At 43.1% G+C, this 27,637-nt stretch overlaps 1 protein-coding gene and 1 long non-coding RNA gene across 13 annotated transcripts in view; one reads left to right on the top strand and one right to left on the bottom strand.

The window, feature by feature from the left end:
* The window catches only part of LOC115515738, an 80,020-nt gene that overhangs the window by 27,581 nt on the left and 24,802 nt on the right, over positions 1 to 27,637 (bottom strand). For all 9 annotated transcript variants that reach the window (XR_004343767.1, XR_004343765.1, XR_004343768.1 and 6 more), the window contains 2 exons: positions 27,240 to 27,408; positions 1,380 to 1,470 (listed from right to left, as the gene is read on the bottom strand). This is a non-coding gene — a long non-coding RNA (uncharacterized LOC115515738). The remainder of the gene's footprint in view (positions 1 to 1,379; positions 1,471 to 27,239; positions 27,409 to 27,637) is intronic.
* Positions 549 to 27,307, top strand: KIF23 (kinesin family member 23). Of its 4 annotated transcripts, none has more exons than XM_030317821.1 (24): positions 549 to 752; positions 2,509 to 2,578; positions 3,597 to 3,725; positions 7,730 to 7,835; positions 8,086 to 8,222; positions 8,434 to 8,543; positions 8,974 to 9,144; positions 10,412 to 10,453; positions 11,157 to 11,269; positions 11,412 to 11,533; positions 12,798 to 12,900; positions 16,797 to 16,876; positions 16,962 to 17,081; positions 17,308 to 17,434; positions 17,773 to 17,931; positions 19,233 to 19,390; positions 20,049 to 20,222; positions 20,455 to 20,634; positions 20,927 to 21,238; positions 24,325 to 24,555; positions 25,443 to 25,525; positions 25,706 to 25,790; positions 26,408 to 26,478; positions 27,219 to 27,307. In XM_030317821.1, exons 1-24 carry the CDS (start codon positions 742 to 744, stop codon positions 27,232 to 27,234), a joined length of 2,910 nt encoding a protein of 969 aa, XP_030173681.1. In that variant the 5' UTR covers positions 549 to 741; the 3' UTR covers positions 27,235 to 27,307. The 4 variants fall into 4 exon arrangements, with proteins under 4 accessions (XP_030173681.1, XP_030173678.1, XP_030173679.1 ...); XM_030317818.1 differs by having other exon boundaries at positions 609 to 752; positions 25,706 to 25,784; XM_030317819.1 differs by lacking the exon at positions 10,412 to 10,453 and having other exon boundaries at positions 609 to 752.

Genomic DNA, 27,637 nt, shown 5'->3' with positions numbered 1-27,637 from the left:
ATTAAGACATTAAGATATTAAGCCCCGGTTTGGTGACCTGGCATAGCATAAGGGACTTCATCTTGGGCCAGTGGTTTTCTTTTTAGCAATGCTCAGGATCAAACATTGTTAAGAATGTAATAAAAGAGAAAATAATTTGATAAGAGAATGTATGTATAAAATAGAGCTGGAGGAACCAGGGAGGGAGAACCCAGGAAACGTGAAGGGGGGAGAGGACGCCAACATGATGTGGTGATATGGAAGCCAGACGCGGAGTCTGGCTGTGCAGGGCACCGCACAATAGGACACTCCTGTGCGGGAACCCCGCTGACCTCTGAATGCACGCTGGACTGGCCCTTCCGTTGGACTTCTTGTACTGTAGTAAAATAAGCCCTCAGTTTCCTCATGGGAAAATGGAAGGGGATGGACTTCATTACATCTGAGCGCAGCCCAGAGACGCAGACAACTCGCGCCTCACTCCCGCGGTCGCCTAGGAGACGAGCGCCACTTCCGGCAGAGCAGTCACTTCCTCTGAGGCCCCGCCCCTTCCCCGCGGGCGGGCGCTGATTGGCCCGTTTGAAATGCGCCGGGCGCGAGCTCACCTGGGCTCGCGGCGGCGTCGACCGGCTTCTCGGAGCGCCGCGCCTGAGCCGTGGAGTCCCGCTTCCCGTGGCCCGTCCCTGCGGCCTGCCGCCCTCGCCAGCCCGCCAGATCGAGCCCGGCGTCCCGCGCGCGCCTCCGGGCAGCACGGAGCCCGCTGCCATGAAGCCAGCGTGAGTACCGGGCCGGGCCGGGGCCGGCGTCTCCCGTCGCAGCCGGCCGCGCGGTCTGCACGGAGCCCTGCGCGGCCCAGGCCGCTGCCCCCCAAAGTGGGAGCCCCCGCGTGGGCCGCTTAGGGGGAGCCCGGGCGCGGAGACTCGGCCGCGGCGCGCCCTCCAGCCTCCACCCCGCCCTCTGCCGCCCGGAGCCCGGCGTCCCGCCCCGGCCTCCCGGGGGCAGGAAAGGTCGGCCCACGGGGGGAGCGGGGAGGTCTGTGCCGCGACCCGAGTCCCCGTTAGCCGGGTTGCCATCCACCTGGTTCCGGGACCGCCGCCCCCAGCCCTTTCCCTCCTGTCCGCCCGCTCGTCCGGGTTGCGCTCTGCCGCGGTAGTGCGGGCCGGGGGTCTCCCCGCGCGCGGGCTGTGCCCCGGGGTTGAGGGCGCCAGGAGGCCTCGGTCTTTGGAGGGCCCTGGCACCCGGGAGCGCGGCGTGCTTTTCTGAGCCTAGCCGGTGGCCTTGAGACGGAGACCAGTTTCTGGGGCCGCTGACAGCCCCGCTCCGCCCACGGGCGCCCACGCCCACATTCCAACCCCCCCCTCCCCGCAGTCGGTCTGCGTTGCTGCGCTGCCCCGAGCACTCACCGCTCTGGGTACAGCAATCCCTGCGCGGAGGTGAGGGCTGTCATTTGCAAAAAGCGGCTTGTTCTCTTGAGGCCAAAGTCAAAATCTTTATCTTAAAAAAAAAAAAAAAAAAAAAAAAAAAGGTTGAGTTTAAGTAAACCTACCGTAATAGTTTGTACTTAAAACACTAATTTGCTTGTTTCATCTTGGAACATGTTGAGAAAATATTTTAATAATCCGTAGCCCATGCCAGTAATTTCACTTAATTTTGATGTTGTGTTCATCTACACGACAGATAAATGTGGGGGTTGGTGGAGGAAAGGGGCATGCTGGAGAAATTGGTGAACTGAAGTCAAAATATCTTTTTCCTTTGTTTCTAAGAGAGCAAGAGAAATTGCAGTTTGGAGACTAAATTTTGTTTGGGGACAAAGGGTGATAGCGTGGAGAACTCAATAAACAGTTGTTCCTTAAAAGTATAGACCTTGATCTTGATGAAAAAAATGGATCCATCCATCTGCATTTTTATTTTTATTTAAAAAAATTTTTAATGTTAATTTTTGAGAGAGAGGGCACGAGTTGGGCAGGAGCAGAGAGAGAGGGAGACACAGAATCTGAAGCAGGCTCCAGGCTCTGAGCTGTCAGCACAGAGCCCAACGCGGGGCTCGAACCCGCAAGCTGTGAGATCATGACCTGAGCCACCCAGGTGCCCCTCCATCTGCATTTTTATAATTTGGTGAAGTCAATAGCTTGTCAGTCTGCCTTGGCAAGGGCCCTCAGAGCCGTGTGTGTGCTTGTGCGCATAGATAAGTGCCTTCAAGATGAGTGTGGTCAATTATCTGTAGATTTTTCAACTTTGTCATGCTTCTGTAAAATTGTTCAGGAAAATATGCAAACTACTTAAAATATAGAACTATTCAAACAGTAAGTAGGCACATCTAGAACCAAAAATGTCTCCTAAACCCAGTTTTACTTCTGCATTATGTGCGTCACATTCTTCTAATGCAGCATATTCTTATGTTATTTGGGGGGTGAGGTTTTGGAACTGCTAAGGGATAACTTTATAAGCTCTAGGAAGGTTGTCTCCCTATGAATTATAGGTGAGGTTTTTGTACGTTGGTTTGAACAGAATTTTTTTTTAACCCATGACCAGGAGGACTAAGACGCCCAGGAAACTTCTAGTGAAGAAAGGATCCCAAACGAGTCTTAAAGACCCAGTTGGGGTAAGGTCTCTCTGTGAATTTGTTTGTGTGTTTTTTCTTCAGTCCTTTTCCGTCTTCTGTGTGTGCTTGGAAGGGATGGAGATCTCAGCTTTGAGATTTTGTCTCCATGTAGGATTCTTTAGTCCAGCAAAATGAAGTCTTTGGTTGTCAATTGCATAACTCCTGTAACTAATTATGATTTGAACAATTAGATGATGAAAAATGTTCTTCAGCTGTCCCAGAGAATTCTTCCTACTCTCGGCTGGAGGTAGGAATTTCTGCTCCAGTGAGTGTCCTCCCCATTTCACCACCATTAAATAGTACTTGATGGCATGCTTCATAAAGACTCTGCTGTAGAATAGCTAAATTCAGTCTAGTAAACTTCTCAAAATTGCACATACTTCACTAGTTTCAGACCTGGGACCTTGCTTTTAAAGTCAAATGCAAAAAATAGTAGTTTGATTTGCTCTGAGGTATTTTCGGTCTGTCCTTCACTGGCACAGGAATGTGTCTCTTGTTCTAAGTGAGGGAACTAGATGCTTTTTGCAAGCTGAATGGTTTTTCCTCAACCCTACTACTGATTGAGAAGATGTGTTTAGGATGTTGCCCTTTATACTTTATTTGTATATTTATTGAGTGTTAAGCTGTCAAGTTTTGCTTGACATTCAGTTTCAAACAATTCTAACAGCTTTTCAAATTCTCACTGTGTAATGTTGATTTTAGAGATTTTTTAAATTAGTAATAGTATAACTTTATTAAATTTGTGCCTGTACGACAGTGAAGAGAAGCTGTGTGACTTTGATGCTTTTGTTATCCAAATTTACTTCAACTGTAGGTGCATTTAAAAATCTCTCTAATGTGTAATATATCTGTGTGCATCTGACCATTTCTGGTAGCAAGTTTTGGTTTTCATGGCTCTAAGTTTATATGAATCTCTAATATCGAGAGACCAAATGTTGAATGAACAAATGGGAAGCTTAAATGAAAAGTCAGGTAAAAAGTCAACCTTTGTTCTTAAAGTCCCTTCCTGTATTTTCAGGTATACTGTAGGGTGCGCCCACTGAGCCTTCCTGATCAAGAGTGTTGCATAGAAGTGATCAATAATACGACCGTTCAACTTCATACTCCTGAGGGTTACAGACTCAACCGAAATGGAGACTATAAGGAGGTAATTGCCATTGGACCCAAGCTATTTTTACTTGATATGATTTACTCGATTTTTCCTGAAGGGCTTTTTCATTTTTTTCCATTTAACAAAATTCACGTTTCTACTTTTTTGAAAAACTTGTTTACTTCCCTATAACCGCCATATATAAAGTGTGGCTAGGCATACGTTTGGTATCCTAGAGGTAGAGGATTGCCTTTATAATGTAATTTCTTGTACTAGATATTGTTTTTTAGAGCATGTCAGGGATCGTTTGATGCAGAATGATTGTGCTAGGTGGCTATACACACACACATGTTCAATTTCATAAGCAGATTAAAGTAGCAATGGCGGGGGGCACCTGGATAGCTCAGTGGTTAAGCGTCTGACTTTTGGTTTTGGCTCAGGTCATGATCTCACAGTTTATGGGTTCAAGCCCTGCATCAGGTTCCATGCTGATAGTTCAGACCCTGCTTGGGATTCTCTGTTCCTCCCCTGCTCGCTCGCTCGCTCGCTCTCTCTCTCTCTCTCTCTCAAAATAAATAAAATAAACATTTAAAAATAAAATAGCAATAGGCATTGTGTTTTTGTTTCGACCTCTTGTGAAGTGTTATTTTTAGTAAAATCTTGAGCAGTGAGTTGAATGCAGTTCAAACATCTTGCACTAAAGCTGCAGGGTAGAAGATTTTATGGGTGAGACAATCTTTGCCTTTATGGAGCTTACAACTTAACTGGGGGCACGGATAGAAAACAGGTAACCTTCGTGTCGATAGGAGACAGACAGGTGTGCCGAAAGAGATGGACTGTGGGAATGCAGAAGAAAACGTTTATTTGGGCTGTTGTCTCTACTGTCGAGCTGTCTCACTCGTGTGCACACTGCTCTTGTGAAACCGTCAGAAGCCCACCAGTGGTCTCCGGGCCGCTAACATTTTGACAGACGCCTCTTGTCCTCATAATGTATTTCTCAGCAGTCCCCTCCTTCCTGAAGCCCTCTGCCGTCTCCCCGTCCAAGTCTCTATGTTCTTGGCTCTCGCTGGCCACTCTCTGCAGGTTCCTCTTCCTTTTCCAACCTCTCAATACTGAGGTGCCCTCACCCAGGACTCTCTTCTCTACCCTTTCTCATGGCTTTAAATGTTGGCTATGTGACAATAATTCTGGAGTTGATCTCCAGTCGAAACCTGTCCTCAGCTCTAAAGTCAAACGTCCACTGTCTGGATGTCACAGAGGCACCTGAAATTTTACACGTTCCCTCTAAATCACTTCCTCCCTTGTCTTCTCTCCCAAATAAATGGTACCACTGTCTCTTCCCCTTGTATCTCATGTATCAGTAGATTCTATCCCTTCTCCAATGTGAAACTGTCCTTTTGTTTCTATCTCCACTGCCACCATCCTTGTCTCAGCCCTGTTGTGAATCACCAAGACTAGCACTTCTCAAATGATCGGTGCTGAAGGAACAGCTTTTTAAAATCTTCAGTGCATCGTGACTGATCCTTTTGTGCAGCTTTGCCATCTGAGTGAGACCATGGAGAACTGAGCTTACAATCCGTTCAACGAGATGAGCCTCCTGATCACGTGCGGGGATGCTGCAGCCGTGTCAGGTGGCTACAGAAGTTTCTAAACTTACTCTCCATTTCTGTAATTATCTCCTCCTAGATAGGAAACAAGCAGTTCTCAGAGGTCCACTGGTTTGCTGACCCTACTTTGAAATCTAACTGGACTGCTCGCTTCCACTCTGAATCTTATTCTCCAGTCCATTTTCTAAAAGCCTCCAGAGAGATCTTTTAAAGCATAAATCCGATCTGACCTTTTTCCTGTTTAAAATCTTTCAAGGCAGAATGTCTTTAAATGGGCAAAACCCTGCTTAATTTGCCTCCTGTTTCTCCACCCTCCTCTCTTAGTACTCATCCGATCCTCTGAGTTCCTTGGATAAGCCCAGATCCTGCTTCAGGCTTGTTCTCTTCGCCTGGACTTTTCTTTCTCTTGGCTCTTAGCATGGATGGCTCCTCATCTTTGGATTTCAGCTTAAAAATCGCCGCCTCAGAGAGATCGTCCAGACGACCTTATCGGAAGTAGCACCCTTACACCTTAGCCCCTTCTCTCCCGCTCTGCCCTTTATGTGCTTCCTTGGTAGCACTTACCGCATCTAGAGGTTTGTTTTTTGTCTCTTTCCCCTGCTATCGTGTAAGCTTCAAGGATATGCACCTTCTCTGTCCTGTGCCCCATTCAGTGAATATGGATGAAGCACGAATGGTCTGGAAAGGCTTCATGGAGGACTGGGTTTTCGAAGATGTCAGATAGTTGAGAGTTGACTTACTATGAAGAACTTCGCTTCTTTAATTGGACTTACTTTCAAGCATGTATAAGTAGACAAAAAGTTTGGTGGGGATTAGTAGCTCTCATTGCCTGTGACAGAAGGCAGGGCCGAAAATTGGAAAGGGTGCTGGACTGAAAATGGCTGCAACCAGTCAGCACTGTAGGCTTGGGCAGGTGCCTGCCCTGGGCCTTGCTTTTCTTTACTGGAAAGGAGGGGTTTGTTCACAGGGACTTGGAGGTCATCTGACTAACCTGCTGGTACTATCTGAGGTGTGTCCTTCCTGGTCTGATTCTTTATACTTCTTATGAACTCTACAGCTGATCTACAGGATTAGAATAAAAACTTCTGCAAAGTGAAGAGTTAGCCTAGCTGAAGTAGGCTGTGTGTGTGATCTATAACGAGCTGTAAAATGAACATAATTCACAGTATGTAGTCACAGGTGAGAGTGAGACGAGTCACTGCCATGCGAAGGCAGTGCCTGGCCACTGCTCAGGGTCAGCTGCTGTCTTATTATATATTTGAGTACTAATCGGTACGTGTCTCCTCTTGGGGGGACGAAACTGCTACTTTAAAAAAGTAAGGGTTGTGATAGTGATATCTGTGCAGGCTGAATTTCCTTAAATTCATTCCTGAATTTAAGGAAAAGGGTACGAAACAGGAAAGGCGGTCCCGCTTGACAAAGGCTATACTCCGTAACAAATTCCAGCAAATACTTATACAACAAATAACCTAGCACTGACGTTCATGAAGTAAAACCTGTAAGAAGGTCACAGACAAAACCGCAAGGTCTGTAATACAAAAAAACTAAAAAATAACAAAAATGGAAATAATAGAACTCCAGCCCCTGCCCAGTTAGGACAATTTAATTGACATTAAAATATACTTATAACCCCCAACCTAATTTTCCAGGTAGGAGTTTGGTAATATTTTTTGGTACTATGATTATAACTTTGTAATAATCCTATTTTGATAGAGATTTGATAATTGAAGTGATTTTTTCAAGGTCACGATTTATTTAAAATTTCATAGAAGAACTCAGGAAATTAAATTTATAGTTCATCTCTGGTTTTAAAACAGTACAATAAGACACTTGGTTTTATGCTGCTGTGCCATTTAAAAATTTTTTTCTTAATGTTTTTAAATTTATTTTTGAGAGAGAGAGAGAGAGAGAGAGAGCGCGTGCGAGAGAGAGCAGGGGAGGGGCAGAGAGACACAATATCTGAAGCAGGCTCCAGGCTCCAAGCTGTCATCATAGAGTCCGATGTGGGGCTCGAACCGGTGAATGGTGAGATCATGACCTGAGCTGAAGTTGGCCGCTTAACCGACTGAGCCACCCAGGCGCCCTGACTGCTGTGTCATTTTAAAAGAGCAAACTAGTGTATGGAGTAATAATGCCCGATGATTTTCACAAGTTCGTAACTGAGTCATGGTCATTTTGGCTCTTTGTCCTCTAAAATCTGCCGTGGTCTGTGACGTGTTAGTGGGCTTAAGACTTCTACATTCTCTTCAGTAGTTATAACTGTAAATCTGTATCATTTATAAGTGGTATAATTGAGGTACATCATGACTTTTTTAAGGGTTCCAAATTTAAAGACTTCATGGTTTTTCTTTGTGTCTACACCTTAAAGCAACATCTGAATACATTAAAACAGATGTATTTCTAGCTTAGAGTGAAATGCCATTCATATGCTTTTTATCTCTCCCTTCTCCACAGACTCAGTATTCATTTAAACAAGTATTTGGCACTCATACCACCCAGAAGGAGCTCTTTGATGTTGTGGCTAATCCCTTGGTAGATGACCTCATTCATGGCAAAAATGGTATGGGTACTGGAGTTTTCACTGCGTTTTCCTTTCTGTCTGCCTCATAAAACTCTTTCGATACTTATGTATTTGATTATGGTTGGTCTTGAACTCACATTTAATTTGTTAAATGTGGTATAAAACATTAAGGGTGGTATAAACCCTGTTTTTTTGAGCTGGTTAATTTTACGTGTTTTTTAATGCTATGAAAGAAGGAAAAAGAGCGGAGGACTTAATCTATAACTCTATGTGACTTGCTACATTGTAGGTCTCCTTTTTACATATGGTGTGACAGGAAGTGGAAAAACTCACACAATGACTGGTTCTCCAGGGGAAGGAGGTCTGCTTCCTCGTTGTTTGGACATGATCTTTAACAGTATAGGCACATTTCAAGCCAAACGATATGTAAGTGTAATTCTTTTGTGTTGTGACTAGTTCACCTGAGGGCATAGAGTAGAGACGGAGATACCTGTGGATATAGTGTTAAGGGAGAACTCCTAATAAACTGGGTACATTCTGAAACCTTACATAGTAAATGTTTCTTATTTCTGAACTAGGTCTCTTACTATTTAAGTCAAATCTAAAAATCATGGTCTGATTTTACCCTCCACTTCAGGTTTTTAAATCTAATGACCGGAATAGCATGGATATACAGTGTGAAGTTGACGCCTTGTTAGAACGGCAGAAAAGGGAAGCCATGCCCAATCCAAAGACCCCCTCTGGCAAGTAAGTAATTACATTTGTATGTGACACTGGCCTGAGGGGAACACTGTCTGGTGGTTTCCTCAGGCACCCGGGATGGTGAAAGTGAAGGGTGGTTGGTCTGACGGTTGACTGCAGTGAGATCAAAGTTGAGGAATGTTCTTAAGTTTATTTGCTCAGATGTCCTCTTTGGTTTTGAGCACAGTGTTCTTGAATTACTGTTTAGAGAAGGTGCCGCTCTTGGTGGAGAGGGTATAAAAGCCGGTGCCGTGTGTCTGCGGGAGGACACGGCGGTGCTGTCGGCTGACCAGGAGCATGGACAGACTGCTTTATGCACCGCTGTTTGCGGTGACAGGCCGCTTACGTTCTCTCTCTCAGTTTCCTCTTGGGATCTTTACTTTTGATTCCGACTCACAATGAGTAAGCAGATTTTTTGGCCCTTTTCTTTTTTCAGACGACAAGTAGACCCAGAGTTTGCAGATATGATAAACGTACAAGAATTTTGCAAAGCAGAAGAGGTCGATGAAGACAGTGTCTATGGTGTATTTGTCTCTTATATTGAAATATATAACAATTACATATATGATCTGTTGGAAGAGGTGCCGTTTGATCCCATAAAGCCTAAGTAAGTAGTGGAGAGAGTCCCATCTTAGCTGCTTAACCTTGGGGAAGCCACTCGACCTCAGTGAGCTTTAGTTTCCTCGGTGATAAATGGTAATCATACTTTTGTTTTCAAAATGAAAGGTAACTTGTGTATCGTACGGTTGGTGTTCCGTGCATAGTTTTATTCTTGACCGGATCTGCAGCTGTGTCAGGGCACCAGGGGGTTAAGGTGTCTAAGGAGAAGAGAGACCTGAATACTCACCTTAGACATTACTTTTGAAAACTCTTGGCCTTGGGGCTATTATCTTGAGAAGCATTGTGATCACATAAGGAAGTGTCCTAAGGGTGAGGGTTACCTGCGGTTACCTTTCAAGAACCGAATATCTAGTGTCGGGAGTTTGTAGCCACATTAACCATCTGTGGTCGGTGACCTCTACAGGGAGGAGCCCAAAGCTATTGTCTATACAACTAATACAGGTCTTCTATCACTGATTCATACGTAGGAAGTGATCTGTAGCGTCACTCTGCCAGAGTTAAAAGACAACTCCTTACATTTCCTTGGGTCTTGGCCTGCTCAGACTGAAGAACAACTCCAGCCTGGCATCCCAATCCGCGCCTGTGCCAGAGCAGACTCTGGAGTCTCATTTAACATTAGTATCTTGCTCTTGAGTTGATGGTTTTGTTCTCAAGCTAAATGTTTATCTTTAATGCTGTCTCTGTTAGAGCCTCTCAGAACATAAATAGTATGTAGACCTGTGTGTGTGTGTGTCTAATTGAACATTATTGGAGAAACAGCTGGATATTTAGAAAACCATCAGACTGAAAGAGTTTAATAAATTACATTAAACAATGTACAGATTACTTACTTTCCCATTTGTTTCAGAGTATCGGTCACGTGTACCCATTTTCCTAAACTTTTGTGATGTCATTCGTTGCTACCGATCCCTTGCCTTTTTGCTCACGTGCCAAGGTTCTTTTTTGGTGGGTTCTAAATGCAATCATTTTCAAAGAAGCCTATCTTGGTTTTATTTAGTTTTACGAAAGGAAGGCTGACAAATGTGCCTTGCACGCCTTGTAACAACCGTTCTGGTAACTCCTTGAATGAACCCACCGGGTGCGTATTTGGCCCTGAATTCAGATTTAATTTGTGAGGGTGGTGCTTAGCCGGCTCTTCCAAGCTGGTTAACTTTTAAGTGTTTTTACATACGATGAAGAAACATTACAAGTGGAGGGTTTTGAGGAGCCGATCCTGTGACTGTCACGTAGCTCACACCCTCTTCCTTCGGTAGGTGGAACAGCTGCAGCACGCCCATGAGGAGCACAGAGTTTGTGTATGTGACCATGCTGACTCTTTTCTTAAGGAGAAGGGTGTGGTTGTACTAGCGGCTGGCATCTGTGGCGAGTCTGCACGGAGCTGGTGTGTCCTTGGCACTGGGCTGCCTGCTGCCTCTAAGCCCCTCCCTGCTTCCCAGCAGCCTGCCATTCACTGAGCAGTGGTGGCCGGCACTCGCTTGTGCCCCCACCGTGCATGAGGCAGGCCGAGCAGGTGGCGCCCTTCCTATCCTTATCCTACCGTACAGACTGGAACTCGAGCAGCCACTCTGAAAGGACTGCCACTCCTGGTATAAACCAAACTCTTCCTGAATCTGTCTTCTGCGGACTCTCATGTCGGGACCGGCTCTCTCTTTTACAATTAGGGAAATGCCAGCTAGATTCTGATGCTTAACCTGTGCATGTGATGTTGCCGTCTTACTATTTTGATCTCTACTTGTTTAGAAAGTGTTTTGTGTGCTTCATTAGAACAAATTATAGCAAAGCTTCTAAAACAGTGTAGGTTCCTGTTCTCCTGTTATGTAACTAATCTTGACTATACATCCTTACACTTACCCAAGTTTAATGTTTTTCGGAGCTCTTGCCTAGGCTTATTCCCTTATAAGAATCGATGTCATGTTGCCTCGCATTTTAGTCCTAGTCTTAAACTGAGATATTAGTATCCCATAATTTAGGAGACTAATGTTTTCTTCTTTCTCATAGACCACCACAATCCAAATTGCTTCGTGAAGATAAGAACCATAACATGTATGTTGCAGGATGTACAGAAGTAGAAGTGAAATCTACTGAGGAGGCTTTTGAAGTTTTCTGGAGAGGTTAGAAACCACACTAACATTCAGAAACTCTGAAACAATAAGTATACTCCTGAGAGTTGCTACTATAATTTAACAGCAGTTAAATTTTTAGTACTGTAGTGATCGAATTCAGGTTTAATCAGTGATGTCTCTGTCATCACAGGCCAGAAAAAGAGACGTATTGCTAACACACATTTGAATCGTGAGTCCAGCCGTTCCCATAGTGTGTTCAACATTAAATTAGTGCAGGCTCCCTTGGATGCAGATGGAGACAATGTCTTACAGGTAAATGTGTAGTGTGTGGAGTTTTTCTTGTTTTAACTGAAGCTTTAGTTTTTGGAACTAGAGTTAAAACAGGGAAGTTTCGCCGCAATGAAGACTGCTCTAGAATTATTATAGTAGGTGATGACGTTTAAAAATTGTTGCGCTAGAGAGTGTAGTTCTGGGAAACTGGCTATTGAATCTGAGAACCTGGAATTCTGCTGTGAAAAAGGTTTACAAATCTTTATAAATCTCTTTAATAGAGGAGATAAAGTAAGAAGTAGGCACGGATCATTATTTTATCTCTGAAGACTCATTTTGTATGTGGGAATTCAGTTAATGGTTTTGAAATGTCAGCAGTTAACTTCCCAGGGTAGGTACGGTTCAGGAGATGACAATTCTAAATTGTTCTTCTCTTGGCTGATAGGCCAGTAGGGCTCCTGTCTGCTGATCACTCGTTACTACTGGGCCTGTCATGCTACAAGGCTTACATCAATTAGTAAAAGCATTTGGGCCTGAGTAGAAATCATTTAATAACTTTAAGCTATTAAAGTGTAATTCCATTTGAAACTGAGAAGGTCTCCTCATGGCATGACTACAGCAGGGTATTGCAGACCACCAGGATTCGAATTTTGATTCCTGTTAATTTACTAGCTGTCTGACTGGTTATAAACTCTTTATAGTGTTGTGAGGATTAGAGCAGGGAGTGCAGGTAGAGTTCTTAGGCCAGTGCCTAAGAACTGACTGACAGCACTCGTAAATGTTAGTTAGAAAATGCTTGTAAGTCAAGCCTTCAAATACACTTGCTTTCCTTTGAATCACATCTAGTAATATCAGTTATGTACCTCTTTTCATTTCTTATTCTACAATTAGAGTGTTATGAAATTGTTTGATTATAAAATTGTCAAATATCCGGTTATAGAAAAATTAGGATAGGTCTTTTCTAGACTTAGCAGATGCGGACTGAGCTCCTGCTGCATGCTAGGTGCTAGGTGAGATGCCGGAGGGAACAACACTGGTTGAGAGGCAGTCCCTGCTTTCGTGAAGCTCATGGTATAATGCAGACAGCAGACGATGGGCAAGACCTTGTCCCCTTCACCAGTGTATTCATTTAGCCCAGATGCTTTTAGCGGACTCTTCCCACAGAACATGTATCCTTTGGCCCTACCATTTGTATTGTGCAAATGTTACATTCGTAAGACTTAATAATTTGTTGACAGGAATGTAATTAAAGAACACCATAAACCAGTTATACCTTGTGTTATTGGCGTTATGATCTTCCTTTCAGGAAAAGGAACAAATCACGATAAGCCAGTTGTCCCTGGTAGATCTTGCCGGAAGTGAAAGAACTAATCGGACGAAGGCAGAAGGGAACAGATTACGGGAAGCTGGTGAGCAGAGCACAGTACTCCTGTGATTGCTATGACTTTCCAGAACTTGCAGTGTCAGTCTGTCATCTGCTTATTGATAGGTGGTAATTTGATAGTTTAGAGGCTAAAGTTAGGGGTCAGTGCTGTTTCTTTAGTTATGCTGGTTTGGTATCAATATATGACCATACACTGACTTAAGAATGAAGATAAGCGGGGCGCTGGGGTGGCTCAGTGGGTCAAGCATCCAACTCTTGATCTCGGCTAAGCTTGTGATCCTGTGGTTCGTGAGATTGAGCCCCACGTCGGTTTGTGTGCTGACAGTGTGGAGCCTGCTTGGGTTTCTGTGCCTCTCTGCCCCTCCCCACCTGGTTCGCTCACTTGCTCTCTCTCTCTCAAGGTAAATAAATAATCTTAAAAAAAATGAACGAAGAAAAAGTGATTAAAATGAATATAAAACAAGTTACATTCATATTGTATCTATTGCCAGTAATGTAAGTACTAGGCCCTTAAACTTAAGTGATTTAACAGTTATTCCAACATTCATTCTGGTGAAAACAGGCTTCTGGAGATGGGAAAAATCTTTGAACACAAAAACAAATTGAAAGGGAATCTGTGTTTTGTTGTTGGTGTTGTTTTTAGTCTCTTATTAGTGTAGCTATTCATGTTACGTTTTACACATAATAGCATTCATGGAGTACCTACTGTGTGCTGGTATCTGAACACTCATCCAATCTGGGTGTGTGTGTGAGGGCAAGTTTGGGGGGGAAATGGCAGAGTCAAGGTCACTGAAATGGTGTGGGCTGATGACCTACGACAACTGGGGTGGCAGAGCAAGGCGAGGTCACGAGGATCCTTGTCTGTCATACTAAAAAGTCTGAATTTTGTCCTGAAGGAATAATGGTGGTTACCTATTATTAAAGGACTAGTGTGTATCATAGTATCTACTATGCATGGGCTTGATTTCTTGATTCTGACTTTTCAGGACTGTATCATACCCATTTTTCAGATGAGGAAGTGGGCTGGGAGAGATGAATTTTCCCAATACTGGAGCCCGGGTGAATTCTCAAAGCTTGTGTCTTTCTGCTGTTATACAGGGTCCTTAAAGTCAATGAGGAATTAGTCTTTTAGAAAGATTGTTTTCCTATGTAGAGAATTAATGTACCGAGGCAGGTCTAGAGATAAGAACAGCAGTTGGGAGCCTTTTGCAGTAATTCACACAAGCCATCATGTGACCTAGAGGCAAGGGTTGGACAAAAGTGAGCCGGTTAGGAAGGCCACCTGGATGTGGAGAGGCAGGGAGAGGCAAGGGCAGATCCAAGATCTTGACTGAGGAGAAAGCAGTCTGAGGTATAGGTGTGGGCGGTTCGAGTTTGTGTTGGACACGGGTAGCTTATTCCGGTGAAGTGCCTAGTAACTGGATGTAGAGGTGCACACATTTGGAAGGAGAGCTGACTGGAGGTTTACAGCTTTAGGTTTTGCCAATATGACGGAAGCAATAGGGGAGATGAGATTATTCATAGAGGACAGAAGGGAACAGGCTGAGGGCAGAGCCTTGAGGAACAAACACTTGAGGTAAATGATTTAAAGAGCCTGGAAGGAGAGAGAAGGTGGTGGCCAGGTGAGATGACAAAAAAATCCACGTTATGTATGTGTAGATAGAGAATCTGGGATCCAGGGTATGACAAAGGATTAACCTTGATGGGAAAAGAGGTTTGTCTCAACGGAAGAAAGTAGAAACTGGAGGGTTCTGATGCTTTGGGGAAAAAGCCAGAAAGGACTACCAGAGTTACTAGGATGAGGAACAGGTGTGACTAAAATTAGGCCGTGAGCATGAGAAGAACGGGAGATGGTGGTTGGGGCCCAGGTTTCAAGAGGTGGTGCAGTTCTGAATGACAAGGTTCCGGGGCCCGTCATAGCTGCGCGGCTCCCGTGCTAAAGGGAGAACGATGTGCTGAGGGAGTTGGGGCCTCTGGCAGCTTGTCAGAAATGACCCGGGCGTGTAGGGGGAACACTGAAGGCACGGCAGCTAGGGACTAGGAAAAATCTTGCTGGCCTCCCTCTGCTCACCGTCCTTATACAATGTCAGGCTTTAGAAAACAAGCAACTTTTACTTAGGCTGCGGGGGGAAGCGGCACTGCCCTTCCGTAGTTAAAGCGCGGCAGGGCTTTGAGCCATGGCTGCAGGGTGAAGCCCGTGGACGCTTCACAGGAGATTTCTGAACGAATAATATAAAATGCATAGGATCACAAAGGAAACCGATTAGATTAAAATGTGTTTTTAACAGTATTCTTAAAGCATTTGTCATTACAGTAATTTACATGCTTCCTTATTAATGCCTAAATTAAAGATCCACCAGGAGGTCTTAAAACTACATAATTTCAAAGCAGTAATGAACATAAATATCTTGAGATCAGCAATAAACTGTAATGTGCTATAAAATTACCTGTGATTTCTACTGATAAAAATCACAGGTATCACTAATACTACTTTTTGGCCTATGCTCGTAATTGAAAGGAACTGCTAAATTTCAGAAGTCAGTACAAAATAAAGGTGTAATTTATTTCCCATCCAAGTTTGCAGACTCCCCCAAATGTGCCCATGGATAACATGGACCCTGGGTTCAGAACCCCTGGCAACTAGGGAGAGATGGATGGAGCCCTCTGTGAGAGGTGTGAGGAGGTGGGGAAGTCTAGTAACAGGAATTTGGGTTCCAGAGAACACAACGGAAGCAGGAAGGACACTGGGAGTTGGGGTCAAGGAGGAGGAATCATGAACCATGGGACATTATGGAGGCACAGACGAGCTCTGTTTTGAGAGGTGGCCAAGGATGAGAGCATGGTGGGAGTTAGCTGACCTTAATCAAGGTTCTAAAATGAACAAATTGCTACGTATGTGGGAAGAGGGAGTCTCTGCAAATGGGATCTCCTGCATTATGGGAGGCTTAATTAATCTGTCAGACTTGCCTTGGCTCAGAAATCCAAACAGAGTGGTCAGAAGTAACAATTATGCTGCCCAAGGAATCCTTGTCTGGATGTGGAAGGGACGCAGTTAGCTGGACCCTAAGACCCATGGTTGTTAGAAACACGAGGCCCTCCGGGTGCAGGGGACACTTCAGTGCTGATGGAGCCAACTACAGCCTGAAATTGTCATGCTGTAGAGAATATGTTAATAGAGGATATTAAACATCTGCATCTAATACACTGTCTCACAGAATTTAAGATTTGGAAGAAACTTTATGGGCCAGGAAGTGTAACGTTGCATTCCTTTAACTAGAATTCTTGAGGGATGGGATTTAACCTCTCCCGAAACACTGCTATTATAGAATGTTCCTGCCAGGCCATATGGGAGTGATCTTTAAATTAGCCACTATAACCTGTTATTTGTAATTTCCTATAGTATTTCTGTTTTTTTTTTTTTTATTTTTTATTTTTATTTTTTTTATAAAATGTTTATTCTTGAGAGAGCGAGAGCGGGGGAGAGGCAGAGAGAGACAGGGAGACACAGAATCTGAAGCAGACTCCAGGCTCTGAGCTGTCAGCACAGAGCCTGATGTGGGGCTCGAACTCAGGGACTGCGAGATCATGACCTGAGCTGAAGTCTGATGCTCAACCAACTGAGCCACCCATGCGCACCCATGTTTATTTTGGCGGCGGCGGGGGGGGGGGGTGCAGAGAGAGGGAGACAGGGAATCTGAAGCAGGCTCTCGGCTCTGAGCTCTGTCAGCACAAAGCCGGATGATGGGCTCGAACCCCCGAACCATGAGATCATGACCTAAGCCGAACTCGGATGCTCAGCCAACTGAGCCACCCAGGCACCCCTCCATATATTTCTATGAAGTAGGGATTTTATAGGCAAACAGACCACACTCTAGCTACTTTACTGTTTTCAAATGTCTTCTGTCTCTATTTTTCTGTCAGGAAACATTAACCAGTCATTAATGACACTAAGAACATGTATGGAAGTCTTGAGAGAAAATCAAATGTATGGAACTAACAAAGTAAGCAACAGCCTTTCATCATTTCTGTAGCTTTGTTTGTACGCACTGTTTGGCCTTATATATTTGGATTTGAATTTATTTACAGATGGTTCCATACCGAGATTCAAAGTTAACCCATCTGTTCAAGAACTACTTTGATGGGGAAGGTAAAGTACGCATGATCGTGTGTGTGAATCCAAAGGCTGAAGATTATGAAGAAAGCTTGGTAATTTTAATGTATTTATCCTATAAAAGTCTCAGAGTTTCTATGGAGAAAACAACTATTTGGATGTGAAGAATGACATTCTAAATATTTTTAAAATTGATACAGAACCGTTAGTTACGGAACTAATGACCAATCTATTATTTCATTAAGTAATTTCTGAAGAAAGGCTTGGATATGTTTATTTAAAAAAAAAATTTAAAAACCTCCCATTTGTCTTGTATCTTAGCAAGTCATGAGATTTGCAGAAGTGACCCAAGAGGTTGAAGTGGCAAGACCAGTAGACAGGGCAATCTGTGGTTTAACTCCTGGAAGGAGATACAGAAACCAGGCTCGGGGAGGTCCAGTCGGAGACGGTATGATTTGGTGTTACATCATGTGCACGTTTGTCAGTCTCTCTTAAGATCTATTTTACATGAGAGAACAGTTTACTTCCCTTCCTCCCAAGAACGAAGGGGGGGAAAAATTTCTGAACCAGAGTATAAATGAGATTTCTTTTGTTACATACTGTAACTTTTCCCCCCCACTCTTCCTTTTTTTGTAATTCATTTTAAAGGAAGTATGATTGTGACAACTCTAAGTGCATGGTTAATTGAACCAGGGGTTGGGGGTTCTAATCACAGTGTTAAACTTGTTTAAATAAGCTCTTTCTCTCCTGTGTAACTTCTTGTAATTTTTTTATAATTCAACACAGAACCACTGGTTACAGAAGTAGTTTTACAGAGTTTTCCACCTTTGCCATCCTGTGAACTTTTGGATATCAACGATGAGCAGACTCTTCCCAGGCTGATTGAAGCTTTAGAGAAACGACATCACCTACGGCAGATGATGATCGAGGAGTTTCACAAACAATGTAAGGGCCAAAAGTGGTCTGCGATCATTTCACCTCCAGAAATAGGCAGTGAATCGGAGTTCTTTGGTGGGGCAGATCTTTAAGGAAGGGTTATTTCTGCACTTAGTACTCAAGGCATTGTTTAATTAGACTGACACGGAACCTTCCCATAGATCATAAAACAAAAGAAAGAGGTGGGTGGGTGTGTATACGGTCCCTTTTTAAAATTTACACTGATGGACACAAAAGAGTGGAGTAATAGCTACTTTGTTTTTAGTTCTTACTAGTTACTTACTTGCAAGGCACTTCACATATATTACATCTTTTTTTTATATAAAATTTTTTTTATTTTTTGAGAGAGAGAGAGAGCGCGCGCGCGCAAACGGGGGAGGGGCAAAGAGAGAGTGGGATCCGAAGCAGGCTCCAGGCTCTGAGCTGTCAGCACAGAGCCTGACCTGGGGCTTGAACTCATGAACCGTGAGATCATGATCATGACCTGAGCCGGAGTCGGATGCTCAACTGACTGAGCCACCCAGGCGCCCCACATGTATTATATCTTAATAACTGTCTTTGGGCGAATTACTTCATCATGTGTTTCTTACTCTCCATGTCTGCACAATGGAGATGTTAGTTGTTTTATCTAGGAGGGTGTCATGGGGATGAGATGATTTATGAAAATCATGTAGAACAGCGAACAGCCTGGTATGTAGTTAAGTGCTCGGAAACAGATCAACAATTTTTATCATCGTCGGTTCATTTAAATCTTCGTAAGAAAGGTGTGAGATGAGTGGTATTTATATCCGTCTTGAAATGAGGAAATGTGCTCAGAAAAATTAAGTAACTTGTCAAGTCCCACAACTGATCCTAAATCCAGTTTTCGCACTTGTTTTGAAGCAAATGACTTAACCTATAAGGGTTGACAAGGGAATGTCATAGTGCAAAATGAAAGACCCAGTGTTTTCCAGTGAAAAACAGCCTTTAGGAACGTCTCTCTTATAGATTTCTTTCTTTTTTTTTTTTTAATTTAGAGAGGGAGAGAGGGGGGGCTGGTGGGGAGAGGAGACAGTCTTAAGCAGGCTCCATGCTCAGTGTGGAACCTGCCTCAGGGCTCGTTCCCACAACCCTGGGATCATGACTTGAGTGGAAATCAAGAGTTGGATGCTTAAAGCAACTGAGCCACCCAGGTGCCCCTCACACTCTTTATGGACTAACCCTCCTGATTTGCTGACTAGCTACATTTTACAAAGTACCGACTAGTAAAAGTTGATTCCACCGGTCATCTTGGAATTGGAGTAAACTTGGCCTGCATGCTTTTGTTTCAGCTATTACTTTCAAAGCCCTGTTGCAAGAATTTGACAATGCTGTTTTAAATAAAGAAAACTACATTCAAGGAAAACTAAATGAAAAAGAAAAGGTGATCTCAGGACAGAAGTTGGAAATAGAACGGCTGGAGAAGAAAAACAAAACTTTAGAATACAAGGTTTGTGCCGGCATCATTTATGGGCGTACGTGCTGGCCGTTGAGCACCGCTCTCTCTGCCTTAGCTGTTCTGCTGTAGAGCCTCTCACCACTGCGTTCTTACTCGTCCTCGCCTCACCCCAAAGACAGGAAATGGGAATGAAAAGCATTCAAGGGGTAATAATGCTCTTTAATTTTATGAGTTAGACTTTAGCGATCGATGGGAATGTTCTTGGACCAAACAGGTGAGTTTTCCAGAGGGCTCTCTAGAGTTTGGCTCTGCTCGTAGCTTGCTTTTTGACTTCTGGTGAAGCATGTTTGCTCTCATTAACTGAGTGTCATTTAGGAGGTGCCCATTCATTCCAGAGAAGCCCATCTCAACCAACACAGTGTTCTCTGGTCTGAGAACAGCCTAAAATAGAGAATTCAGGTCTTACTCTCAGGGGAAACTTATTTTCACACAAAGTCGGTTAAAACATCTTTTCTGTGAGAAACTCGTTTAAAAGTTCTCGCTTCTAGGAATGGAGGTAGGAATTCAGGTGAGAGTTTAAAGGAAACTGCTTTCTCCCTGATTTTTCCTCCCACAACTGTGCCCGCATAAGCAAATTCTGCGAGCTTATTTCACAGCTACGTGCAGTGTTTATGTGCCACACGCTGAATAGAATGGCCTGCTTCCCCAGATTGAGATTTTAGAGAAAACGACTACCATCTATGAGGAAGACAAGCGCACCCTGCAGCAGGAACTCGAAGCTCAGAACCAGAAGCTGCAGCGGCAGTTTTCTGACAAACGCAGACTGGAAGCCAGGCTGCAAGGCATGGTGACAGAAACAACAATGAAGTGGGAGAAGGAATGCGTGAGTGTCGCTCCTAGCGTTCCGCACTCGCGTCCCCGGGGGAGGGTGTCCGTGGTGGTGGCGGCGGCTCCAGCAGCCGCTGCCCGCCCTTCCAGCTCCTGACCAGTGACCTGGCCTGGCGAGCGGGGGAGGGACGGGAGGACTGTCGTTCTTGGCAAACGATGCGTCCGGGTGACGCGCTGCGCCCGTCTGGTGTAACTGAATTAAATGTGTGTCGCTGTCGCCAACCTAGGAGCGTCGGGTGGCAGCCAAGCAGCTGGAGATGCAAAATAAACTCTGGGTCAAAGATGAAAAACTGAAACAACTGAAGGCTATTGTTACTGAGCCCAAAGCTGAAAAGCCAGAGAGACCTTCGCGGGAGCGGGACCGGGAGAAAGTGACCCAAAGAGCCGTCTCTCCGTCACCAGTACCTGTAAGTTATGTGGTTGTGGAGTAACCCGCACTGGAGAAAATCTGTTCAGATGAGGTGACTTTCTATGATGAGCACTTGTCGTTTATATTACTTACTGTGTTTCGCCAACTTCTCTGCATAAATATCTCTAAATTTAGCCATCAACGCCAATTTAGTGCATTCGGTATAAAAATTTTTTTAACTCCGTAAAACGAAGTCTAGAGTTGTCTTCGTGTGCTAAAATTATAGAAAAGCAGTGAACTGTTTCTCTCAGTGTTTGTCTCGCTCATTAACGTCTCTCCCATTTTTTTAGCTTTCTAGTAACTATATCGCTCAGATTCCCAACGGCCAACAACTCCTGAGCCAGCCGCAGCTCCATAGGCGCTCTAACTCTTGCAGCAGCATTTCTGTAGCTTCCTGTATTTCGGAGTGGGAGCAGAAAATTCCTCCGTACAACACACCTCTCAATGTCACATCTGTTGCAAGGCGTAGGCAGCAGGAGCCAGGACAAAGTAAAACTTGTGTCGTGTCAGACAGAAGGCGAGGGCTGTACTGGACCGAAGGCAGGGAGGTGGTTCCCACATTCAGAAATGGGGTAGAAACAGAAGAGGACCGCTGCTGCAGGGTTAGTGCCAGCATTCTCTTCAAGTATTGTAGCCACAGAGCGTCATCTTGGGGGCTTTCGTGTGGCAGTTGCTTTTTTTGTTTTTGGTTTTTTGCCGTTTTGTTTTTTCATTATTTTATTTTATTATTATTATTTTTGTGTGTGACTTGATTCAGAAAGCTCAACGGAAGACGGGTGAGCTCCAGTATAAATAAGGTCTAATTTTTCTGTTAATTACTTGGAGAAATCACCCTGAAATTGAGGCCTAGCTCTTCAATCTGAAAAAGCTGTAACGTATCTGGTAACAGCAGCCATGCCAAGGAACACAGGTCAACTGGGCTGGCCCGGAGCAATCGTGTTTTCCTCCGCAGTTGCTCCTAAGCACTCCAGACCAGGGTGCGAGTGCTGAGGGCGGTTTCCATTGGTTTTTCCTTTTGGTTTCCTTTCCTCAAATTTTTTTGCCACTTTTGACCTTTTGTTTTTAAAAATGTTTTCTCAAAATGTTTTCTATTTTGAAAAATCTCAAACTCAAAAGCTGAAAGAATGGCACAGTGGCTTCCTTCCCCCTTACCTGGATTTACCAATTATTATCTATATAGATATGCAATCTTGTTTTCCTCAAACTTTTGAAAGTCAGTCATACACTTTGTGGTGCTTCAACCCTAATGAGGACTGTCCTGTATAAACAGTCTTTACCAAATCCAAGAAAGTTCACATTAATTGAATAAATATCCTCTATTTTTAATCCATGAGCCTAACAAAGTGAATGCCCTGCAAGTGCTTATTATATATTTTTTGATTTTCATGACATTCAATGTTTTTGAATACTCCAGGTCTGTTGTGTAACTACTGAAGGTCTGCATGTCCAGTAGTTGCTTTTAATCTGAAGAGCTTTATCTCAATTTACAAGGGCTTGGCCTCAGTCAAGGGTGTTTAAAGTCATTCCTGTTTAAGTTTTCTTAAGGATTAAGATAAACTTTTTACTTTGAATCTGAATAAATGGGCCAAGCTAATATTGTGAATTTACATTTAGTAAAATTTTAATATGGCTTTTAGAATTTTTCTTTTAACAAGTTAATAGTATTTGCTTTAGCTTTTCTTGTACAATTTAGGTACAGATAAGCTTCATTTAGATCACCTGCACTCCTGGTTATTCAGGAATAGTGATGAATTAATTGCAAGGTATTTACCAAGACCCTGCACAGATGTGTTCTAAAGTCGGAGTTTTTTACTTTGCAGATTTTGCTTTAAACCTTTTTAGGGAGAAAATTATGGTGATAGAGTTTCTGATCAAGTCTAATAAATCCCCTTTATTTTTCATGAAAGTTTATAGACTGAACACTATTCAAGGCCTGCTTGTGCCTGGTCAGCATTAACGTGTTATCCAATTTGGCTCTGAGATACTTAAGAGGATTTACTAGCGATCCTTTAACTTCTCACTTGAAATCAAATCTCTTTAGAAGTGCAGCAAAGTTTAGGCTAGTATCTACACATCTAGGTTTATTGGCCAAAAATTAAGTCAGGTGGACTGAATTTACACTACTAAAGTGTAAATTTGAGGAAGAAATTTTAAATATCTTCGAGTAGGTAAATGATAGTAGATTGTAAGAACTATCTTTCTGAAGCTTGTTTCATAATATATTTACTGCCAAATGTGTTCAGGAAAACTATCACCTTTGCTAAATGGTAACGACGTGCAAACTGAAACAGATTGTGAGAGAGCCTGAGGCCACTTTAAGAATGGAAGGTTTCCTAGTTGCTCTGAGGCTTGGGCATCTTGCATGGCAAACTGACTGCCCACGTTCTGTAGCAGCATCATTTCTCAACAGTGCTTCTGCTGTTGCTTGTGCTTATTAGGGGAAATGCTGCAGTTCTCCAGACAGGCATTTTATTTTTTTTAATGTTTATTTGCGTGTGTGTGTGTGTGTGTGTGTGTGTGTGTGAGAGAGAGAGAGAGAGAGAGAGAGAGAGAGAGAGAGAGAGAAAGAGAGAGAGAGAGAGAAAGAATGAATATCCCAAGCAGGCTTCCTGCTATCAGAGCAGAGCCCGACATGGGCCTCGATCTCACAAACTGTGAGATCATGACCTGAGCCAAAATCAAGTCAACCGAGTCACCCAGGCGCCCCAGACAGGCATTTTCAACTTGGGATCTTCATAGGCGACCAGCTTTGAAGGATTTGGCCTGTAACAGACTGTTTCATTTGCTTTTAGTTATACAAAAGGAGATGTTTGAAGCAGTGGGTATCTTTGGAACTATGTCCTGTGTGTGAGATACCTTTTCTTAGACTGAATGTGCTAAATTTAACTTCCCCAAATTTACATGATAGTTGACTGGAAGCAACTAGTTTTTTATTGTGTGACTGATGGAGACTAATTTGATACTGTATTTTTAGTTCGGTTCTTAGAACCTTCATGAAATGTTTGAGGAAAAATAGTTGGTATGTTTTAGCCATCACTGTGTTTGAACTTTTCATGAAGTTCTATTTGAACTTTTAAAGTCTCAGAAAGTACTCAGAAGTAGTTCTTTTACGTTCTCTTGATCACTTTATACATAGAATTCTTATTATACCTTATGTTCTTTAGCATTTTGTACATACAGGCCATTAGCTTTCATTTTTTTGTCCGTCTCTGTAGAAGGAGTGTTTTCTCTTTTGTTTAGAGGCCTGTGACATGTTTAAGGCTTTTACTGACCTTATTTGGAGCCTTTAACACGGTTGTGGACCTAACAGATTACCTCACAACGACAGGCACAGATAACAGTTTTGATCAAGAATGTAAAATGAATGGTCTTGAATATACCACCTACACAGGAAAGCCTAGTAGCATTATCAGAATTTTTCCTTCCATTTTGTTTTGTTGAAACGGAAGCTCTCTGGCAGAACGTAGAACATACAAGATGGTTTTAAGAGATGTTTGTGGGTTTTGTGTTTAAATACAAAGAGAACATTTAAATCATTTGAGTAACATATTTAGCTTTTGAAAATGTTTGTGCGTTTGTTTTGATATGATCATCAGCTAATGTAGCCAAACCTGCTGCACTTCTAATAATACCCTTAAATTAATTCTGGGTTATGCTTGTTTCTTGATTCCTCTTTCAACCTGATCAGAACGCACCACCAATTCGTCTCCGACACAGACGATCACGCTCTGCAGGAGACAGATGGGTAGATCATAAGCCTGCCTCTAACGTGCAAACTGAAACAGTCATGCAGCCACATGTCCCTCATGCCATCACAGTATCTGTTGCAAATGAAAAGGCACTAGCTAAGTGTGAGAAGTATATGCTGACCCACCAGGAACTAGCCTCCGATGGGGAGATTGAAACTAAACTAATCAAGGTAAAAACAAATTTACACAGGACGAAAAACATACAAAATGTCAACTTCACAAAAAACCACTTAATCTTCTATTCCTTTGATGACACACGGGCGGTGTCAACGAAGATAAATGGGTGTTGATACGACCTTTTTGACCTTTGTGTTTGTTCGTTAGAAAACTAACTGCTCAGGCTATGAATCTGCTAAACTACAATTAAATCGGCTGCTCTGTACTGAAGGAGGCTCAGATTCTTCGGATCCTCTGTTAGAGGATCCTATTATATACTGTAATTAATATAGTTTTAACCACTACTTTAAAAGTAAGCCCAAAGAACTTGTACCAATTTGTCAGTTCTAGATAAAAAGCCCACATTAAAATGTGACCTATCAAAATTTCTTATTACTGAGCTACCCAGAGCCCTTTCCCTTCCCTTCCTGTAGAAAAATTTTCCTTTGATTGCAGAGTCAATGAATAATTGGGGAGTAAAAGGCAACTGGGAAAAAACGTTTTTCATATCAAATTTAATTTAGATGATGATTCTTAGTATAACCAGAGTTACAAACATGACTGTACTGTCATTTGAATATGAGGGGTGGGGTATACCCAGAGGAAAGTATAAATGCCTTTGAACATTTAGAAATTTCTGGTAGATTTCTTGATCCTTGGTGTGGTTTTTATAGAACAAAAAGGAATATTCTGAAGAATGTTACTGATGATACTGCATTGGACTTTTGTTTAGTGAGAGATAATTCCTGAAGTATTTTAATAGTACAGACCCAGCAGTTAGAAACACCATCTGGTTTTATGGATGGGACTTTATTGGTTTACGGAGAATCTCCAGTTCAGTTTGAAACATTTATCACTTGGGATATCAAAGTGTAATGGTGACCTTTTCTCTTGACTTCAGGGTGATGTTTATAAAACAAGAGGTGGTGGACAATCTGTTCAGTTTACCGATATTGAGACTTTAAAACAAGAATCGCCAACTGGGTGAGTGACCGTCAAGGGCTATTGTTTTCTTAGCTTGCTTATTCTTGCAGAACACAACATCCTATGAAATGTATCATTAATTATCTGAAGGAGTGTAGTGATATTTCCCTATTTTTAACATTGTTCCTGTTCCTGGACGCAAAATAATTGTTGTGTATTGTTTCCCCTTTTTTTCTGTAGGCGAAAACGAAGATCTTCCTCGGCAGCACCTGCCCAACCAGATGGTACGGAGTCTGAATGGACCGATGTAGAAACAAGGGTAGGGGTAAATATTTGTTTAATAAAAATAAGGGGTAACCTATTTTTAACCCCCCTGCTTATTGTTTTTCTGGCTCTTGGAAGCAGCTGAGGTCGGATCTCACACTGCCAGTGCAGCCTGTAGTTCTGTTCCTAGCAAACCTGCCAAGGGACTCATGCTCGTTTGGATCGGCTCTCATTGGAGCTCTTTGGTTCAGAATCCTTGTTTTCAGTGTAGAGGAATAGGGCCCGAGAATCAGGTCAGAGAGCGTCACTGCAGAGTGACAAGAATTCACGTCAAATTGGTGGGACTCTTCACACAAGCACAACTTCCCTGTGGAACTGTTACTCCTGATGAGAGGCTCCCCTGGAAAGAGCATGGGAAGGGCAGGTGGTGTTAGGAGGCCATTTCTTCCTCATCTAAACCGAGGAAATTACCCAGATGATGTCTATGGACACTTCGAGCTCACCATCTTTGTGGCTTAAGTCAAATAAACTGCAGATACCTGGTATTTTAGCATAGCTGTCTGTGCTGCACTAGAAAGCAATGTGGGGTGTCACCTTGGCTGAACCCATCTGAGCAGAACTGTTTTATAGACTGCACAGAGGAGCTGATCTTTTCCTCTTCTGTAATTTTCCTATCAGTGTTCTGTGGCTGTGGAGATGAGAGCAGGATCTCAGCTGGGACCCGGATATCAGCATCACGCACAGCCCAAGTGAGTCCTGACTAACTGGGCCTTTCTGTGTGGCTTCTCCCTTCTCCCTACCGTCCACTTTAAGAGGACATTATGAGGTTTCTGTTTACCCCTTGGAATACCTGGGTGCTTTGGCAGACTGCCGCAGTCGGTGCTGAGAACCTCAGAAGGCTTGGGAAGAGCAGTAACAGGAGGTGATGGAAGATTGGTCACTCTTATTCGTACTTTGCTAATGCTCATAAAGCTCTCGGAGGCTGAACTGAGATCACCCATAAGGAGGGGAGGCTGAAGGCTTTAGTCAGGGATGACAGCAATTTCTGTAATTCATTCTTTCTGAACATGCCTCTTGGTCTCATTATAGTGGTTAAGTGTTCAGTAAAATAAAACGGGGTGGCCGAATTTACGGTAGGGGAAGGAATCACACATTTCCTTCTGTTAAATGCATACCCCATTCTTTTTCCATGTTAGTAAAACCCTTTCTTTTCATATGTCTACCTATACATGTCTGTGTGTCCATTTTTAACACAGGTATTCCTCAGGCAAGTTGGAAAAGTACCACAGTAGGATAAAGGCGGGAAGTCCTGCTTTTTAAACTTAATATTGGAGACGCATGGTTTATAACTGTTACTTGCTATCTCAGGATCTGAACTTTCCCATGATAAAAGAGTTCTTGTAAAGTCTTCCTAGGAGATCTAATTGCTATGGATGGATGTATCACTGATCGCAAAAGTCAATACTAAATGCTGGTTTTCACATTTTAGGCGCAAGAAACCTTGACCTACCGGTTTCAGTAATGAGAGAACATTTTCATTTGTGTTGGTGATGTCTCCAAGCAGAGCCAGCAGTCTTCAGAGTCACCCTGTAGAACTGCAGCTTTGTTGAATACCACAGACCTCAGATACATCAGATGCTGGTGCAGATCAGAGATTCCCCCGAAGTTTCCAAAGATATCTAGGATTCAGCACACTTTTTATATTATATGCCTTGCCATGTGAACTTTTTAATAATGCTATTATTTTGTATATTTCTTGTATACTTATAAACTAATTCACACAAGTGTTTTGTCCTAGGTGATTAAGGAAAAATATATTTAGATCACACTTTTTTATTGTGACTTTTCCAGCTCTTGTCTGAATACTTCTTAAGGGTTTATAAACAAATGCTGCTATAGCTTAGCTGC

Source organism: Lynx canadensis, chromosome B3, assembly GCF_007474595.2.
Source record: "Lynx canadensis isolate LIC74 chromosome B3, mLynCan4.pri.v2, whole genome shotgun sequence".
Classification (NCBI taxonomy): domain Eukaryota; kingdom Metazoa; phylum Chordata; class Mammalia; order Carnivora; family Felidae; genus Lynx; species Lynx canadensis.
Note: the sequence above shows the minus strand (reverse complement) of the source record. Positions and strands in the feature narration are given on the sequence as shown.